This window comes from Archocentrus centrarchus, chromosome 4, assembly GCF_007364275.1.
Source record: "Archocentrus centrarchus isolate MPI-CPG fArcCen1 chromosome 4, fArcCen1, whole genome shotgun sequence".
Taxonomy (NCBI): Eukaryota; Metazoa; Chordata; class Actinopteri; order Cichliformes; family Cichlidae; genus Archocentrus; species Archocentrus centrarchus.
Genome location: NC_044349.1, coordinates 17,047,590 through 17,061,664, shown reverse-complemented (window position 1 = coordinate 17,061,664; position 14,075 = coordinate 17,047,590). Strand labels below are relative to the sequence as shown.

Genomic DNA, 14,075 nt, shown 5'->3' with positions numbered 1-14,075 from the left:
TCATATACACAGGCACTATAATGCACTGCAGCCACAAGTTCTCTTAATTGCACACAAATGGCCTCATTTAGACAGCTGAGTTAGCTGTGTGTGTCAGTCATTTTCTCTCCTTTTCCACATTTCGAGTTATAAATGTGTATGTAGAACTCATACAGATACATGCATGTAAAGTACAAAGAACTATTGGAAAGTAAGAAAGAAAGTACAGTTAAAATGTATTTTAATTATCTTTAACACCTGTAGTTCAAATATAGTCTCTTTAACATGCAGGTTTGGATTGCATGAATTACAGCTGTATCGTGTTATCAGTGAAACACGGCCCCTCCCTGCAGTTTGCGGATTTATTGAACTCTTTATCTAATCACTAGTCTGGACCTTGAAACTAAAACCCAGTGTGGTACTTGGTGCAGCATTCCTCTGAAACACCAAGGAGAGAGGAGGGACGGTGGGATGAAGGAAACTTGAGGAGCCGAATGAGAAAGAGGGCAGAGAGGTGATAAAGGCATGAGGGTGGAAATATCAGAGAAGGGGTTGGGTATTTGTGAGGAAACTGGCCATCAGGGTGATATAATGAGGGTAGAGAGGAGGAGGTTAAATTTGGAGAAGAGGTAATGATGGAAATGAAAGATGTGGAGCTTCATAGGGAAGGGAAGGATGTTGAGAGAAGGACAAACGAGTGGGAGGAGAAAACTTTTGGCAAGGCCGAGAGAAAGCGAAGAACAGGAGGGGAGAAAATGATTAAGGGCAGAGAGGAAGAAGGTAGTTAAGACCTGAATAGGAGCTGCAGTAGTTATGAAAACTAATAGGAAGTTCACATTTGCAAAAACTTGCATTGTCCAGCTTCTAAAATCATTGAAGGCAAGAAATGTGAACAAGATGTCCTGTGCTGCACAAACTCATTTACACAGAGCTGAGGTCAAGACTGCTTCATGCAAATCCAGTGACTTCCCCAAGCTCCATGCAGTCATTGACTGCACAAGACAAGAGTGTGGAAGTCAAATAGGTAAAGAGGGAAGGAGGGTCAGACAAGGCAGAGAGACGGGTGTGTTGGGGAGAAGCCTTCCCTGCCTCTCCTCTTATACCACTTACAAGTCAGTGTTTTAGCTGCAGCACTGCATCAGGAGGCTGTACAGTGTTGGCAGCAGATACATAAGAGTGAAGATGCAATAATTACACGCACACACACACACACTGTGGTAATGCTGTCAGCAGTGTTTTTCCACACTACAGTCTTAGAGATCCCAGTATGGGAGCAGAAAGAAGGCAGATATAACTGGAGTGTAAGGGTATGCTTCGCTTCATTTTCATTATCTTCTCTTGATGGCAGCAAAATATTAAGCATAACTTTTTGCCTTTTTGTGTATCCTGTTTCTGTGATGTGCTTGTAACAGAATAGATTCCTGATAGCTTTGTAAAGCAGCACAGTGTCTCACTTTTTTTTTTAATGTGTCTAAACAAGTCCAGCTCTGGCCAACGTTTGTATAGTTTACACACCTTCAGTCAACTGAAACCTATGGGTTTACACACAAACACACAGACATACACACACACTTCCACAGTAATCGACAGTGCAGTGACCTGTAGTAGAAAACTACTTTGAAATACCTTTTCCCCCATTTTACAGGTGACTGGAAACATGCTGCCCCCCCCACCCCCAGCAACACCTTCCTCACATTCACACAGTCGGACTTATTCACAGGAAGCAGCTCAATAAAAGAGTACAGTCGGCCTCCAGGCCAGGCCAGCCTTCCTGCTGAGGCACACATAAACACTTAAAGTCCTGGAAAACTGATTTTGTTTGGACTAAAGGAAAAATTTGTAGGGAAATTCACAAGACACTTCAGCAGCTTTGTTTGCATTCATCTGCCTCAGTTTGATTGTGGCAGTTGATTAGATACATATTGAAACAATTAAGTAATTTATTAATTTGTTGTTTTAGTAACATTTTGTACTGTAGTCAGTTGGACACTTAGTTTGAAATCATATTAGGTCTGCTTTTATAAATGTCCTTTGACTAACAAATATGTATTTAATAAAAAAGCTAAAGTAAGATTAGGCAAATAATGGTCAATATCAAAAGTTAATAATACTGGATATTTTGCTTTGTTTTTGCTCTGATTAGTCTAATTCTGTTAGACTCCATCATCATCTGTGTGCTTCACATCTGCATTCATTTTGATACAAATTTCTGCCTTTACTCTGGGCTCACTGTATTTTAATCTCCTGGAACTTGTTGAATTCACTTGCGGAGCACCAAAAACAGCAGCCTCTTAAGTCGAGTTTAATCTGCCTTTTAAAAAGCCATAATTGGTCAGCTTCACAAATAAACCTTCACTGTCTGTGCTGTGGCCCAGTTTAGAATTAGTTCGATGTACGCCACAGGGTGCCGTGGAGAAAACAAGCTTCGCTCCGCTTTGTCTGGAGTCCAAAGTCTGCTGGTACAAGAAAAGAAACTGATGTGAGGTTTTGGAAGGCAGAAGGGGAAAAAAGTGACCAGCACTAGAAGCTTCTACGGCCAAGGCATGCCGTCACATGACAATAAAAAGAAGTGATACCCTTCAGAAACTGCACTTCCCCCCTTTTTTTTTTCTTTTTTCTTGGGAGGTCTCTAGGGAAGCTGCTGTGTATCTTTGCTCTGTTAGAGAATTAAAAAAAAGTAAAAAGAAAACTAAATTGTTGTTTGATGCTTTTGCAAGTTTTCCTACAAGACCTTATTATAACCAAACTGGGTGTCTATAGTTCAGCGTGATGGTCTGCAGATGGACGAAGAGGAACAGAAATAATTTGTGTTTCTTGTTACATTAACTTTTATTATTGATTTGGTTTTTTTTTTCTCTTTTAATCCTAGAGACTTCACATCTCATTTTCTGCCTCTTGTTTCTCCTCTTTCTCTCTCCTTGCTGGAATGCACTGAATGTCCTTATCTTTGCCCATGCAAACACAAGGGTGAGCCAACAGCAGAGGTCGAATTCCTCTGCAGATCCCAGGCAGACAGACTGCACCACACACTGGCATCTAGATAGTCTGAGCTAAATGGCTCCATACTTGCACTTAAAAATGCTCCAAAAAGACAAAAAGTAAAGCATGACCTTCAAATGTACCTGTTAATATTTTGGCCCTATTTTGGTCATTACAGTTTCATGTTTGTGTGACTTTATTTCCAACTACCTTAGCTTAGCTTAGCAACTGAACCGGAGAGATGCTCATATTTTTATCCTGCACATTAGTCTTGCCTAGTTTAAAATCCAGCACCTTCTTTATTCATAATGCATCTTGGGCCCCAGACAGTTTGGTTAGAAGTTATAAGTGTTATGCTACTAACCGCTAATGTGGCCTTAGAGCTACTCCCCTCAAGCAGAGATGAAGAACAAGCTGCAGAAATCACTTCTTTCATCACGTTGGGAAAAAAACACCCAATCGGACACATGCAATAAAGATCACGCAGGCTAAAGTTAGTTTTGCCCATGCCTGTTAATAGTGGCTTTGGTGACATTTTGTGTTGGTAATTCAGTCTGGAAAAAAGGCAGATATCCATCACATAACACTTAAAAATCACAGCCTGTTATATTAACCAAATTCATGCTCAACCTGTCTGACTTTCTGCCCAGAAACACACACACACACACACCACAAGACAGTGTTTTGTATGCTACTTATCCAGACAGCTTTCCTCTAGACGCACACAGGAGCCATTGATACCTCCACACAATGCAGCCTCAGAGGCAAACACATGGAATCACAATGCTGCGGCTGCTATACACGCAGCTTTATGTATGCCTGTGCATAAAATTACTATGACAAGGGACAGACAAAAGACAGAGCTGCTCAGTGTTGGTGTCCATGCAGGCCACAATAACACACACACACACACACACACACACACACACACACACACACACACACACACACACACACACACACACACACACACACACTCTCTCTCACTCACACTCACACACTCAGAGTATTGCCCCTCACAGGTCTAAATGGATTTCCTTGCATCATAGCAGAAGTACAATGCCTGTATAAAGAGACCTGCTTGAACTGCGCAGCTGGCACAAATACTCATGACCAATGATCGCTGAGATTAGTGCGAGGGACCCGCCCCGCTCACCCCCTCCAGACAGCATATATTTTACAGTGCGGCCCACACTAAACAGTTTTCGCTTCCATTTCTGCTCTCTGCGTGGTTCAGTCTGCACAGCCTCACATCAGTCACACTTTCACAGCCTGATTTTTTTGGGTGTTGTTTTACCACAGAACGCCACATGCTCTGACTAATAATTAACACCAGCATTTCCTCAGTGGCTGCAGGTTGCAGGGATTTATGAAAAAAAAAATAAAGCTGGGTTCTCTTGCTTTGCTAAATATTAGGTGGAGACTGTGCCTCCACTCAGACTCCGTCATCTGCCAAAACATTAAAACTACTGAGGGGTGAACTGGATAACATCGACTATCTTGTTGGAGTGCAATGTTCTGCAGAGAAATCTTGGGTGCTGTCAGTCATGTGGATGCTACTTTAACACGCGTCACCCACCCCACCACCCATGGCATTAGCAATGCTCAGGAGTGCCTCAAGGAACACATCTGAGAGCCGAAGGTGTTGACTCAGATCCTGCTTCAATCAAGAGTTTGCCATGTGCACTGGAACAAGCAAAATCCACAGATGGCCCGGCTTTAGCCCTCCCTGGGCCAAAATGATCTGAAGGGTTCACAATATTAGGCAGGTGGTTTTAATATTGTAGTTGATCTGTGCATATTTTCAGTGCAGTCTTTCATCAGAATTACATACCGGGCTGATTTCCATAAATCTTATTGGAGAGTCAGAGCACAGCTTGAGGAAGAAGCCATTCGTTTTGGTGATCCAGATCACTTTATTTAAAACTGCGAGATAGGACTCTGGCTTGGTGGAGGACTGTGGCATGAATGCTCTTGAAATAGGACATTCATGGCTCAAGAGTGCAGCTGAGGAATAAGACTTGTAGCTTAGGGTCTTTTGTGGTTAGATTTTACCTTTTTTGTTTTGCTTTGTTCTTCTAACTAATAAAATGATGTAACAGGATGTTACATCATCTGACGCATGTTTCTCCCTCTAAATTTCAGAGGAAACATTTACTATCCCACTATCTCTGACTGTGTAATAATGCATAATGATTCATACTAAGATTATATGGTCACATCCTATTTCCTCCACCACATCAGCCACAACAATGGCTGTACAGGATACTGTAGCCCATAAATTGTAGCAGAACCACAAAAACAGCCTCACAGAAGAAAGCTCTTATTACATCAGTTTTCCCCACATCCCCTAATGCAGCACACATTGCCTCAGCTGCAGGAGAGTTCCTCATTTTACTGTTTCTATTTATGTTTTTTTTTTTGTGTGTATGCCTCCACACCTGTTGCAGCTAAAGGCCAGAGGCATTATGCTTGCTGTTGTCAACCTTGAACCTGTGGGGATTGTTCAGATGTTCCACTGGGTTGGGTTTTTCAGAAAATGTTTTGTCCATATTTGAAATATTATCTTCTGTCTAGATTCCAACTTTGAGTTTTGTCAAAATGAGCTTGTTGAGCCAAAAATAAATCTATCTTAATACCTTTTTATTAAATTCCTTCAGTCTTAACCACATACAGTATAATATACGAGATTCTGGACAGACGTGGTAAACTGACTGGATTGGTTGGTGGAGGTTATCCTCAGGTTTGTGTTGCACCCATGAAAATGGTTAAATTATAGTTTGTTTTTGTTTTTTTTTAAACTGCACAGCTGAACAGATGTCTCACTGCATTATTTAATCACAGTCACATTTATTTGATATAAGTCTCAAAGCTGTCTAAATAGATATTGAAGATGCTGTGTTATGTAACTGGGCTGTGAGCTGAGAGAGAACCCAGAGTTTTTAGGGTCGACCTAAATGATCGAGACTCTTTGTTCTGTGTCTGACTGTAGTCATTAAAAATGTTTGTCCATAACAACTGAGCAAAGACAGCAACTTTGGAGAAATCCTGGACATTTCTAAATTATGGGGAAAAAAAACAGTTTCAGATGATAACTGATGCACTGACCTATGCGGTAAACATGTTACGCACTGATGCAGGCGTCTGTTTTGTAGAAGAGGTGGAGGTGGTTGGGTACATATCTATGATTAATAAGAGTGTGGACAGGGTGGGATGTTTATGCAACCCTTTAAGCACACACAGGCATATGATAGCACTCTTTGGCTAAGTGAAATAACCAGTACCGTCTCAGTCTGTCTTTGTCTTAATATGGCTTAAATTAAAGAACTGTGTAAGAGACAGAGACAAATAAAAAATAACTATATTTTCAATCTAGGGGTGGATGATACAGGCTCAATATTCTATCATGAATTTTCATGGAAATTTGTGAAAATGATATTTATGGTGATTATATGTATTAAGTAAATACTGAGCAACATTTAATTGCAGCTTGCAGGCAGCAGCATTTATAAGTATAAGTAAATGAGGGGCATTTTCAGTCCTTCTTTTCCACTGAGCTACTGTCATTGATGACACACTATCTTATTCCAAGTATTTAAACAAAGTGCCAGCAGCAGCGTTCTAGTGCAATAGTGAGACAACGTAAGTCAAATGTAAGCACAACAGTAGCCTTGGTAGTGTTTTAAGTAAAAGTATAAAATAACTGCTTGACACTTTCATTTAACAATAATTAAAGTAACTTAACCTTGTATTTGATTAGTAGCTGCACAATATTGTCACACATTGTTATGTATGTTGAATCTTGGAACGAGCTTTTTAACCAGTTTCTTTAAGCCCTGATTTTTAAAAAAAAAATAATTTTTTTATAATTATTTTTCTTCACCATGCAACCACATCATTAATTTCCATCCTCTGTTTGCTCTTCCTGCCATATGGAGTGCAGTGAGCGCTCCAGCAATGTTCGGTTGAGTCATTTGTTTATGTTTGCGTTGCACATCGATAGGATCTCGTCTCTCGTAGCCTGGTTATACTCGACACTGGGCTTTTGCCTCAAGCGGTGAAACAACGTTGTCGTTTCCACCTTAGGCAGGAACACTTTCCTTGCATTTTTTTGCAAAGCACTGTGCTTTGTTGGAGGCTGTTGAGGCAGCTCCCTTTTTAGGTACAAAATCCTCATTGGAGGCTGACGCATAGCTCTCATTCTCAGACATACCTGAGCTTGCAAAGCCATGACGTCGCTATATCATTGATATCACAATATGACAAAATTTACACAGCCTAATGCAAGCAGGATTTTTGAACATTTACATTGCAAAGTATTTACGTAAACTCAGATTTATAAATTGTCCAATTAGGATTTAAATGCAAATCTGACATTTGGTTTGTGTTGTGTTCTTAATTATTGTTGATAGCTGATAGTCATGGCTCGTTTTTGTTGTAGAGCACACAAAACGCCTTTGTGGGGATCAGATCAAACCATGTGGGCTTTTTGTAATAAACAAAAAGAAGAAACTGCAGCACATCTGAACAGGACTATGCATCAGGAGACAAAGCCATTGCAGCCTGAATGTTATTTTTTCTGCTGCTTATCCGAGTCCAGGTCATGGGGACAGCATTCTAGGCAGAGAAGTATCTCCCCAGATGAGAGCCAGTCATTCCCAAGCCATCTGAGAGATAAAATCTCTATAATATGTGGGATTTTTCTGTGATTAATACAATGGGAGTTAATCTCGTCATCAGACTCTCATATGATCTGTAACCTGTAGCCATCATAAGCACTTTGTGGCTTTCTTTGTACCCTGTTTCCCATAGTTTCTTTGGAAACTTCCTGTTTTGTATCATCAGTTAGAAGTCATTCAGTGTTCATGCTGCTTGTCTCTTGCACACAGTTTCTGACAAATGAGCCGTAAACATGTGGAATGGTACCATGTAGCCTCAGTGTTCCCTTATCTGTGGTCTGCGCTCGCCGTTACTGTCATTAAGTTACCAGCAAACAAAATTGTCTTGATGGGAATTCAGTTTGCAAGGTCAGATCATGAATTAGTTCATTTCAGTGTAGATGACTTCCTTAACTTGAAGTTGTGCATTTGGGCAGTGTTATAGAGGACAGATTATGTCTTGCAGTTATGTGGATGGTAGGTGCATTTAATCCAAGCTTTTGGCTCAGCAAGTTAAAGTAGAATCAAAGAAAGCACTTCATCCTGGCCATAACTGGTTTCTGTATATAATTTTTTTTGGCCACTGTGGCCTGTCTCTCTCCACAACAGTGGAGAGAGACAGGGTTTCAGGGTTAATAAGGGCTGATGCTGCTCTGTCAACTGTTATCACACATACTGCTGTCACTGTTTTCAGGGTGACAATCAGGATGTAAATATTTTTGCCTCTTCTTAGGTCCTCAATGCCCAAAAAGCTGGCTACAAGGCAGCCATTGTTCACAATGTGGACTCTGAAGACTTGATCGGCATGGGATCGAATGATGGTAAGTTGCCCCGTTATCTGGTTCAGTGCTTTAATAGGTCCTTGTTGTGTGGTGAAACAGTCTGAACCTGCTTTCCCTCCACACTTTTTTTTTTGGATGTCTGTCCTGTGAAGGTAATAGCTCAGTAACGCTATGAAGGAAATTTCTACAAATTTGGCACTAAAGGAAAATCTGAGTGGTCGAAGGTCAAGGTCAAACAAAACACTTTTTATTACAGTATCAGAAACCTTTACATGTGTAATAGGATAAAAAGATGGAGTGGTAAATTCTAAGAAGAAGATCAGCTTCACTCTACAGAAACACTTCTCTGGACTTTATTCAGCAGCTTAACTCAGGAATTTGTGAACCTTCCAACTTTAAAAGCTTTAAAAAGCCTTCAGGGTGTCTTGATGTTTGTATAAACATGGATGTGAAGTACTTGATTCACTGAGAAAATGAGTCAGTCGCTCTACCTCCTGAGCTGCAGGAGGCAGAGCGGGTTGTCTACTAATCGGAAGGTCAGTGGTTTGATCCCTGGCTCCTCCAACCTGCATGTCAAAGTATCCTTGGGCAGGATACTTAACCCCAAGTTGCCCCCAATGCATCCATCAGAGTGTGTATATGTACATTAGGTTTAAAAAGTGCTTAGGTGTAGTAAAAAAAGCACATGTATAAATGTGTGTAAATGGGTGAATGAGGGTTGTAGCAAGAAAGCACTTTGGGTGCTCAAATTGAGTAGAAAAGCACTATATAAGTACCAGTCCATTTACTATTTACTATTGGTGGAGCTACAACTGCAAGTAACTACAAGCAACCTAGATGTATGTAACAAAGACATGTTTAAGAAGGGACTGATTAAAATTGATTGACTTGGTTGAATTTTTATTTTTTTTCTGCCAGAAAATTTATAATCCTTATTTTAATTGTTAATAATTCATCTTATATTTTCTTATTTGGTTTAATAGCTATTTAAAGACAACATTTACAATTTTGCAAACTGTGAGAGGTATTTAAACCACCAACAGTTGTATTATCAGTGTCACAGAAGACTCTGGAAAACCTGTAATATTCACACGTGTGCAAAAGGAATGAGTGATATAGGGGTTGTTTTTTTTTGCTTAAAACTGTTGAACATTTTTACCAAAGATGTTGCAGATTACCTCTGGTCTTTAAAATCACCAGAAAAATACAGTATGCGACCCTTGAGTTTCTTTTTTTGAGGGGTCAAAGTGACAGACAAAAGTTCTTCAGCCTGCCACAAAGTGATACTGATTCTTTTTTTTTTTGGTTTCTCTTTTTTAGTGGATATTATTAAGCAGCTGGTTATTCCCTCTGTGTTTGTGGGTGAGAAGACTGCCAACACTCTGAAAGAGGACTACATGTATGACAAGGGGTAAGTCTAAACCCAAATACATTTTTTTTTTTTTTAATTTTCTGCCAACCAGTATAAATAGAAACAGCTTCCTGCTCCGCTCCTCTCACACTACACTCTGAACAATTCTTTCTTTCAACATGTAGAGGAGAGCTAGTTGCTTTTATTCAGCTGGATCACTCACTGGCCATTCTTTGCTTTCCAGCCATGAGTTTAATTTGTTGTTGTTGTACAAAAATGTGTGCCGCATGCACTGCAATATATCAAGGAGAGGAGTTGTTTTGTGATGTGCTGTCGCTGCTGCTGACATGAAAAGAAATGTCTCTCTGCGAGCCCAGAGGTCACAAAGTTAACGTTTCATTTTTCCACTTTAACTTAGCTTGTGTGTGTGTTAGATACCATCCTAATACATAAGGGTTATTCCCACATTCTGCGCAGCCAGGGGAATGAACACCAAACATGGTATGGGCATAGTTTTGTCAGTGTGAACCAGTTTAGTTGTTACGTATTTGCCTGAAGCACAGATAATCTGCTGGAGAGGGAGTTCTTACTGAAATAAAATGCCATTATGTTGATAAGGGGGACCTTTGTGTGACTGTCACACAACAATTTTTCAAACTGAACAGTACTAAAGGGAATCTCCGTAATGTGGCAGCTCGGAGCAGTGAGCTATAATGAAGCGCTGCTAGTGTAGGCCACAGTCGCCCACAGAGTACCTGTCTCTGAAAAAGGTTGTTGTTTGTCATGTCCTGCACCTGACACTGCTCTGCTTTGCTTTTAGGGGCCATGTGGTCCTCCTGCCAGACTTCAGTCTGCCTCTGGAATACTACCTGATCCCCTTCCTCATCATCGTGGGAATATGTCTCATCCTCATTGTTGTCTTTATGGTTGGTAAATTTAAGATATCTTCATTTTAACTCAGGTTTAAAGTATTTTCTAAAGGAACTACTAAACATGTTTAAAGATGGATAGTAATTTATTTTAATGGCACAGATTTGATGATTAAGAAGTAAAGAGGATAAAATCCACACTGGTCTGTTACTGAAGGACTTTTGGCTTCTGGTGACTCTCTTACTCACTGTAAAAAATAATGCTTTATTGCTTCAGGAAAACTTAAGTTTTAATTCCAAAACTTCAGACTTCAGCCTGTAACTGAAAGTAGTATCACAGCAGCAGGCTGAAGTCTGGCATCCAGTTTAGGTTGGAAACATAGCACTTTCCCTAATGTAACAATATTAAGAAACAACCTAAATTGAAGCTTTTTCCTTGCACAAGATCTGTGTGCGTTTTGGACTCATTTGGACTCACTGTCTGCTTCAATTAGATCACCAAGTTTGTCCAGGATCGACACAGAGCTCGGAGGAGCCGCCTGCGCAAAGATCAGCTGAAGAAGCTTCCCATCCACAAGTACAAGAAAGGTAGGAAAGTGACCTCAGACACATCAGTTTGTAGTAATTGTAACAATTCTATGCTGGAAAGATATGTTTTCATGGCTAGGCAGGACACAGCTCAGTGGTTAGCAATGAAGCTTCACAACAAGAGGCACTCACTGAAACTCAATAATTTCACTTCCTGGCTGAATAAAGGTTAATTTAAGAGTTGTAGTAGGCTCACTGTCGGTGTATTGTGATTGGTTTGGTTAGTCATGTGCACATGACTAATCAAAGGTCCTGGATACCACAAAATTATCAGGAAAATACTGAAGTACCTGAACATTAGCTGGAGCAGTTCTACATTTCTATTAGCAAGGTTTTAATGAAGATTTTTTTTTTTTCCCTTGAAGAAGTATTTTCTATTGAAATGAAAATCACCACTTTACCAGCAATATTTTGACTCCCTGAAGCAACCAGTCATCAACATTTTTTTTTTTAGTTTGATTCTTACTCTGACCTCTGATCTTTGTAGTCTGTAGTGATACTATTTTTTTCCCTCTTCCGTGATCCTTTCTCTCACATGATTTGGCCAAGAACAAGGATGTCATCGATGCATTACGACACATCATTGCTCCCTGGAGCTCTGTGCCTAATCGGATTAATATGGACTTGATTTTTCCACAAAGGCAGATTAGAGCTCCTCTCTGTTGAGACTGGACACATGACTGATGGTTTGGAATGTAATCTCAGTCATGCTGGAGGCCTGACTGGGTCGAAAGCAGAGCGTAATTTGGTTTTTACCTGTCAGGTAGATGCACAGTAGAGCGTGTACTGCTTGTTTGTAAAAGGAGAAAAAATATGATGAAGTAAAAAGAGATCTCTCCTGTTATCTTTGTGTAAATATTTGAGCATTTGTTTAGAAATGTCTAAAACCTTTTTAGTTAAACACTGTGGCTTCTTCTCTTTAAGTATAGGTATCGGTGTGGCTATAGCATTGTTTTGAAATTTAAATCCTCTTTGTGCGTTGGGTAAATACGTTTGTCTGTGTATTTAGACGTTTGCCGGCTGTGTTGCCTCCAGCAGCTGTGTTTTGCAGGCTGGAAAGCCCCTGACTGCAGTCAGCTGTGCAGGGGAACACTGGGGAGCTTTGTAGAGAATGGGTGGTGCATAATAAGTATCCCCCTTGCAAAGCTGCTAATTGAGGGGGTTATGAGCAGAGCTGCTCCTCCCTGCCTGGCAGAAATGAATGCACATGCAGCACACCAGCTAAAAGCAGCATGTGCTGCTCTGATAGCTGTTTCTGTCTCATCAGGCTCTGTGGTTTGTGCGCTGTCACGGCTGCGTATGCGAGCAGTGCCCACTCTGACTCAGGGTTTCCACCAAGCACTGCTGCAGTCAACCTTGGCCGCTGCAGGGAGTTTGGACATCCAGGAAACAGCCTCTGAGGCGGCGTCTGCGCTCCTGTCAGCTGAGTCAGAGCATTTGGTGACACAGGAAGGGGACACCAAATCTCCACCTAATCACCTTTTAAGCTTTGCACTCTGGAGCAATGCTAGCCTGGCAAGAAACCAAATGTCGGGTTTGAGCCTGGGAGGGCTGTGACAGTGGGACAGCACCTCTGTTGTCTCACTTTGTGTGTTGTTTAGGCAGTGTTCACCCCAGGTAAGAGGAAGACCTCTAACAGCCTCTGAATGTTTGGGATCAACACACTGTTGCTTGGTTTTGACATGTTTGTGTCACTTAAAGAGAAATGGGCTGTTTGTGTTTTGGTCTACTAACTGCATAAAATGTGGTGTCTCCAGAGGTGGCTGTGAGAGGTCTAATAAACTGCTGCACAAAATCAGTGAAACTTAAATCTGTATTTCCACAGAAACCCTGAGCTAAAAATTTCAAAGCTTATTACCTTGATAATTGTTTAAAACGTGTGTGTGTGTGTGTGTGTTTTTTTTGAGCTCCATATTGTCACCTGTTTTACTTTTAGCTGTAGCCTTCCTTTGGGACAGCTCAAGGCCACACAAATCACTGTGATGCTCAGAATATTTGCTGCTGCTCCAGTTCCCATGCTGAAGATTTTAGGCACCATGCCTGAACTTGGCATACATCACTGCAATGGTGCAGCTTCAGAGTGGGAAAGATGTCTAATGGTACCCTTCTTGGCCCCAGTTGCAGCATATAATGCTGAGCTTGGACTGCGGGGACTTTGATGAGCTGCAGTTTTAGTGAGCGGGAACAGTCTGATACTGCGTGGCTGTTGATCTTGAAGCTGCAACTCTGCAACCCTGAACAATTCTGCAGACAATTAAGTGTTTATTTACTTCAAAAAAAAAATTTTTTTTTAAATGCAGTGGAAATTGCAGTGCAGTTTACTGCAAAGGTTCAGTCGTTGTGTTTTCACTTTAAAGGCCTTGTAAAAGTACCAGTGAAAAAACTTCCAGCTTTTCTCTTGATATTCAGAATCAATACATTTAAATTGTTGATACCTTAATATACTTTGTTTAATGTGCATCTACCTGGATCATTTCCAAGCTATTAAGGTTCTTGGCTGTTGTATCAGTTAGGGCTTCCTTGTTTCACCTCAGCTGTAATAATCACTTAGGTGGAAGCAGCCAGTGAGCCCAAATCAATATTTCACTATTAACTTTAGTAGGGCAGTTAGTGGTAGTCTTTGTTATACATCTAAATGTGTAATATACTCTATATCCTAATGGCTCTGCACTGTTACTGTGAATCACAGGTCAGGAGAGTTGAGAAATGCAACATGGTGAGTAGTCACTTTGGGAAGATGCTTGCCAACTAATTATCGTCACCGCAGCCTCAGCTGCTGCTGTGCTGGCAGGATGTCTTTCTGCTGATGAGAGTATCTGCTCACCATCTACATGATCTGACAGAGGAGCTTACACTGGCATTGGCAGAT

General features: G+C 40.8%; 1 protein-coding gene across 1 annotated transcript in view; it reads left to right on the top strand.

The window, feature by feature from the left end:
• The window catches only part of rnf13 (ring finger protein 13), a 39,221-nt gene that overhangs the window by 19,603 nt on the left and 5,543 nt on the right, over nt 1–14,075 (top strand). Inside the window, exons 5-8 of the mRNA XM_030727817.1 lie at nt 8,350–8,437; nt 9,719–9,809; nt 10,570–10,675; nt 11,113–11,206. Coding sequence (XP_030583677.1) covers nt 8,350–8,437; nt 9,719–9,809; nt 10,570–10,675; nt 11,113–11,206 — 379 coding nt within the window. The remainder of the gene's footprint in view (nt 1–8,349; nt 8,438–9,718; nt 9,810–10,569; nt 10,676–11,112; nt 11,207–14,075) is intronic.